Source organism: Corvus brachyrhynchos, unplaced genomic scaffold, assembly GCF_000691975.1.
Source record: "Corvus brachyrhynchos isolate BGI_N302 unplaced genomic scaffold, ASM69197v1 scaffold56, whole genome shotgun sequence".
Lineage (NCBI taxonomy): Eukaryota > Metazoa > Chordata > Aves > Passeriformes > Corvidae > Corvus > Corvus brachyrhynchos.
Window position 1 is genome coordinate 1,620,660 of NW_008238664.1, and position 6,603 is coordinate 1,627,262.

A 6,603-nucleotide genomic window follows, 5' to 3' on the forward strand; every position below is an offset into this window, starting at 1 on the left:
TTTCCCCCTCACCCCCTGCCGCGGTGATGGGTTTTTGCTGGCTGGCGGGCTACTGCCTGTGCTGTGCAGGTAGCCTGGTGTCTGGTGGGGGGGCTTATGGAAAGGAATCTGGAGCCATTTCCATGTCTTTGAAGGTGTTTCTGGCTCTGGCAGTTTGCTGACAGAGAGGCCTGTTTCCCTTTATTTCTTGTGCATCTCTTCACTCAGTGGGGTTGTTTCCTGTCATAACTTGCAGGCTTGCCTTGCAGCCTTCCCACCTACCCCTTCTTTTTCTTGCCTTCACCACACAGAGCTCTCTGAGCATAAACTCTTTTCTGCCCACGTTCACGCCCTTGAAAAATAATCCTATGAGGAAGGTCAGTTTATTGTAGCAATACCCAGGGATTTAGGCAAACTCAAAACTCATATTTCATACCTTGTCCAAGGAAACACATAAGAAGGTGTAACTTTTGCCCTGAAGACCTGTAACAGTATATTCTGCTGAGCCTGGTGCATCCTCTAAAGTCATCAGGGGATGTCAGTTATAGCTTCCAGGAAGAACAGCGGATTCAAATCAATGTAATGCTGTAGGTAACTCGTCTGACTAGTGGGAATTAATTGAAAAACAGGGAGGAGCAGGAGTGGTTGCATTTGCACTGTGGGGTGACAAAGGTTTGAGCAGCTCAGTGGCTGCTGACTTGCTACATTGGACTTGTACCAGGGAGGAAAAGATCTCAGTAGTGCCTGGGACTCCACCAGTGTGAATGAGGTTGTAGGACTGGGCTTCAGAGAGCACCACTTGATCCTTGATTTAACCAAAATTCACATGAATGATTGATTTTATACCCATTTTCTTCCAAAGCCAGTGGGAATACTCGAGGATATAATCTTTTGCCAGACTAAGACTTGGAAACTAATGCATTTCTGTGTATCAGTTGATTTTTATTTTTTAATGTATCATGTGATGGGGGAGAGAATATCCTGAGGACCTTTGTTTTGTACACAGAAGTGTTTCAGCCTCTGTAGTTTAAAAGCAACAAAAAAGCCCCCAAAATTGAAACTAGAAAGCAACAGCTAAGTTTGAAAGCAAGAAAGGATTTTCTTGCTAAATAACCTCAGACTGAGCATGTTTTAACAGAAATGTTAAAGATCACCATCTGTTGAACACTGGCACTTTATTGAGATTTATCTGTTGCAGGTTTATATTTTATGCAGACAAACACACAAAAGAGCATCTTTGGTTTTTTTTGCAGAGAGTTGGATTGAACGATGTCTCAATGAAAGTGAAAACAAACGTTATTCCAGTCACACCTCTCTGGGGAATGTTTCTAACGATGAAAGTAAGTAACTTGACATTCATTTAAAGTCAGTGTGAACATGTCCAAGTGCTCATTTCCTGTTACATAAGTTGCTACATCTCAATGATATTTTTAATACTTTGGCATTTAAAGAGTCAACTCATTTGACATATTCAACAGTTTTATTAAATTTTTTCTGTACTATTTGCCTTTTTTAATAGGAAATAATACTATCTATTGGATAAAACAACCAGAAGAATTTGTCACTGAATGAAGGTTGGATGACCTCTAAAATGTGCTGTTAGTATTAGCTTAGGAGCAAAACCACCTGTTTGGCTTTTCACTTGTGAACACCATGTGGTCAAAATACAGGGAAAAAATGTCCCGTTTTCCAATACTACTATATCAAAACATAAACAAAAAAATCTTTCTTTAAGGAATTAAACAATTGTGAGATTAAAAAATTATATACTAAAACATGATACTGCTTTCTTTTTAGTCAGAGAGAGGAAACAATGATGAATCTAGCTGATTTTAAAATAACTATTTTTTTCTTTTCTAGTGATAGTAATTTTAGATCTTGATTTTTAGCAATAGCAGGTAATCAAAACAGCTCCAAAGTAATTTAAAATAACCAAATTGTTTCTTTTTAAAATTGCAAGACAATTTCTAGCTTACCATTTAGTTTTCCCTGTTCATACAATTTCTATTCTGCTTAATTTGCCTAAAGCAAAATACTCTTCATGCTAGTTTTCCTCTCAGGACTTCATATATTCGCGTTACAATATATTAATGCAGATTGAATTCTTTAATTCAGTAACTAGTAATTTACATTTCATAAATATGAGTTTAGAAAGTATATTTTAGCTAACTTAATTGCTGAAATTCCCTTTTAATTTTTTTGCATTTTAAGAGAATTATTTATTTTGACATCATGGTAAAATGGCATGCCCTGTAGCACAGTGTTGTAATGGATCATGAAATTTGCTGTTTTGGGTCCTTACTCTTATTTGTCTAAGGATATGTTTTGAGGCAGTATTTCTGAAGGAGAAGGAAGATGTTAGTAGAAACATGGTATTTATTAATTACTCCCAAGCTAAGAACAGTGGACAAGAATCTTTAAAGATAGACAATGAAACTGGGAGATGCTTGGGGGTTTTTGTTTTTAAAAATTAAGGAATAGAAATTAATTTATCTTAAAAATATTAGAGTGGATTGTAGTGAAAATACAAACATCAGCTTATTTTGAATTTTACGAGAACCTGTGGAATATACAAAGTTCATTTCCCTCTGATGCCACTGAGAAAGTGATGGAAGAAATCTGTAATGAATGAGATGTGTGTTCAGACTCTTAACAGGGTCAGAATTCAAGATAGGTATATGTGCTTTAAATGTGAGCATGAGAAACTTCCACATAGCTGGGGCCAGTAAAAAGAGGACCTGTGTGGTTAACAAGAGCAGGTGTTTCAGACAGTGGCATTGAGAAGATGGGATGGTGGCTCATTCTGTTTTCTGGTTCTGGAATTAAGGGGCAAGCAACAATAATGAAAGGCAGTGAATTTAGAACTGATAAAACAAATACATAAATGAATTTGTTCCACTATTTGTGTGCAGAAGACATTGTCACAGCATATAATGGAAACCCAAATGAGAGGCAGAGTTGATTTTATCTAGCTTCCTTCTTAATAGCCAGTTCTTCCAGATGCTTCCTTTGCACTGATTACCAGCATTTCTGCAGTGCAGATAAGAGAATTAATCCACCTGAAAAGTCATCCTTGTTTTGAGGGGGAGGTGAGGGAGGGGAGAAGGTGAAGAGGAAGGAGTAGGAAAGCAAAATAAGCCACAGCAGCAAGACCAATAATCTGTGAAATCCAGAACATACTAGAAGTTTCACCATAGAAATCATTGTCCTATGAGCTCCTTTCTAGCCCTCGAGCTCTTTCTAAGATTTTTCTAACAGTGCCCGCACACCAACCAAAAATTTCCAAACCATCGTGTAACTCTTTGTCCAGCCTCTGTCATACATTTACAAACAAAGCAGGAGGCAAAATGTTTTGAGAAGACCCACATAACCCTATTTGAATTCTTCAGAATGGTGGTCAAATTGCTGTTGTCAGCGTAGCTCCAGTTTTCATCTGCAACAGAAGAAAGCCTCATCCGCCTTTCTCTTGACCAGTTTTTTGTCTCTATGCATGAGGTAGCTGTTGGCTGGCCTACCAGAGAAAATGTGGGTTTGGTTTTCAGTTGGGGTTTTTTTTTTTGGCCTTGGCTCCACTGAAGATTATGAGAACTTGTGCTGTGAACTGACAATGTTCTTACAGAGCATAACGTTTGCTCTTGTGACTCTTTTTTTCCTGGATGATTTTAGAGTTCACAGGGTTTTAGGACAGGAGTAATAGTTTTGCTGGTCTCCTTTTCTACAGTTGAAGTATGCTACAGAACCACACTTCAGGCCACAGAGGTCCTTTGCAATCTTCCATTCTTACCCAGAGACATCCAGGCCTCTTGAACCTGCATTACACTGGGAAAGGAAGCGATGACTCACAGCCATGGATTCACATGATCTCTGTACTTCCTGGGGTGCTCCTTACTCTTTTGGAACATTTTATGACCTCTTCCAAACCACAACTTTTACATTCTAATACAAAAATTATCACTAAATTTTATGTCATTTTCCAGTTTTTAAAACATTTTTCCTACTGCCACTTCCACATTCCATGTTCGTCAAAAGATTCACAGGAAAAGGGAATGGTACAACCTTGTAGGCAATAATTAAAAAACCCCAACCCCGTAACATTTTCTGTGTACTGTTCATTGAACCAGGTTATCTAAATTTAAATAGAGGTCTGGAAGAACACGAAGGCTTATGAAAGTCTCAACTTCAGTTCCATGGGGAAGGAATTGTGATGTTCCTTGATGAGGTGGAAGGGTTGCTTGTCCAAATTTTCTTGCTTATTTGGAAATGTAAATGTGTAGACAGCTTCTACGAGATAAATGAAAATATTCAGACTACTTTTTGTACTTCAAAAGTGGTGTTCAAAATCCATGTTCATACTGGCTGTAATGAACTTATCCAGCAGCTTCTTTTTTTGTTTGAACTAAACCTCTAATTCTTCCATTTAAAAAAAGTTTTTAAAAGAGCTACTTGTTTTCATTGAAATTTTCCTTGGAGAAAATTCTTTCTTTTTCAGTCATACCTACTCAGTGAGAACTATGCTCCCATGGTTCTCAGAGGGTTTTAAAAGATCCCACTGTTCTAAAAGCACGGAATACAAGCTAATGAGCCTGAATCTCATTTATGGCTACATGTAAGAGACAAGGTAGCTTCATGTTATAATCTAATTTTAGCTAAGGCCAAATCACTTTTGAGAACAGTCAAAATCTGGCCTGCAGGGGCTACAGAGGAAGAGTCAATTCCTCTGAAAAATGTGGAGCTACCTGAACTAAGGGAAGGATTTTATCCATATAAAGATACTAACAGCATGTTAGCTCCTTAGTGGTTTTGAGACACATGCAGGCAGCACAGGAAAGTACAGGGCTCTCCAATTACCTCCACAGTGGAAAGAAGAACTTAGCTCCATTTTAGTTATGACAAACAGACTAACATCAACACTTTAGAAAAAGGTGTGTCTTCGCTTTGGGTTGCTCCACTCACTGTGTTTAAGGCAGCAGGCTCAAAGCTGCTGAGCACAGCTCCTGTTGTCTTCATGTCTTGCAGCAAGAAGCAAGAAATCCCTTGAGCTGTACCTAGAATCAGAGAGCAAAAGTTAGAGGATACCATTGAGAGCTGTGGGAAAGCCACAAGGATACAAACATGAACAAGATACAAACAGGGCTCTACCTGAGCGGCTTTGAAACAGAATTTTGAAAGTAAGATGGAGCTGTTAGCAGAGAAACTTCCATGGAGTTTGGGAAGAGGAAGATTCTCTGATGTATCTGGGAACCAACAAATACTGTTTTTCTAGAACATCAATGTTCCCTGGTTTTATTATGTTTGAAGGTCCCTTCTATGCTGAGAGTTTTACTTGCAATTGTCTAAGCTATTACCTGCATTCAGTTTGGGATGAGTACCAGGTTTTCCACTTAATCAGGTACCTTGAAGACACCTTTCCTTGGGATGCTGGTAGTCCTCCTACTGGCAGAGCACACTAGATGGGTTTCTCCCTGAGGTGCTGTGTGTCAACACCTGCATCTGTGAATTAGGAACAAGATTTTTCCTTGTGACTTCAAGCCCTTTTGGATTTGTCAGAGAAGAATTGTCATGTCTCTTCTTTGACAGTGCCTCAAAGCAAGACTTCTTTTCAGTGACTTTATTTCCTTTTCCTACAAAATAGATTTGATTTAAAAAGTACTGAATTTTTAAAGATATGAGTTCATTTTAATCTACAGTGTTGTTTTAATGTGAACTGATAAAATGACAGGCCAAAATGTAAGAAATGCAGTTTTCTCTTGCCTCTTTCATGCTAGATGAAGTGATCTAGGATCAGACCTGAGTCAAGAGTTAAATATTCTCTGCTCGATATGGATGCCATTAGGTGCCCTGCTGCCAGCTAAAATATAAAGAATAGGGATATTTATTATATTCTGCTAGTCAGTTATCTGATGAGATTGTATTGTTAAACTATACAAGGTAGAATTAAGTGCTTGTATATGTAATACTGAAAGCTTGTATTTCTAGGTCCCATCGATTCCTGTACTATGTGCAGTTCTTTCCATCTTTTTAATAGAAAAGTGAAAGTTTGGCTGACAGCTGGTCCACTGGCAGAAAACAAAGTTGCACTGTTTTCTTGTACAGAGATTTTGGGGAGACAAGCAGTAACTGTGAAAAATTTAGCTTTGTTGAAAATCCAGTTGTTCAATGGGTAATATTCTCTGGGAAATAATGCTTAAAGAAATTTTGGAGTTATGGTTGAAGTCCATCCTTCTCCTTCTTGGAGAAGGGGCAGTTAGTGAAGGATCCTGATGAGTCTTGAAGAAGGATCCACCAGAAGCAAACATAGTTGAGGAGGGAGACATAAATTGCAGTTTATGACCTAATTGTTAGTTTGTGTTGTTAAAACAAATCCTTACGTGGGAGGAGCTGAGTACAGCTGGTGTGAAGTGTGTCTGAGGGCAGGTTAGGTAAAGCAGGTGCTCCTTCTTAGTGCAAGTGAAAAACAGCTGGGGGAGGAATGGAAGGGGTGCAGAGACTCTAATATTGTGTAACTTGGATATTGACTTGATGTCTGATGCCTGCCACGTATCCAGAGGGAAATTGAGTCACGTTAGCACAGGTGGAAGCCATCCCATCCCAGGTCCTTGCTCGTGCGGGGCGGCAGCCACGGCC

The 6,603-nt window shown here is 38.8% G+C and overlaps 1 protein-coding gene across 2 annotated transcripts in view; it reads left to right on the forward strand.

Moving 5' to 3' along the window:
- Positions 1-6,603, forward strand: part of RFX4 (regulatory factor X4) — an 88,316-nt gene that overhangs the window by 19,189 nt on the left and 62,524 nt on the right. For both annotated transcript variants that reach the window (XM_017738051.1, XM_008636587.2), the window contains exon 2: positions 1,233-1,319. In XM_017738051.1, coding sequence (XP_017593540.1) covers positions 1,233-1,319 — 87 coding nt within the window. The remainder of the gene's footprint in view (positions 1-1,232; positions 1,320-6,603) is intronic.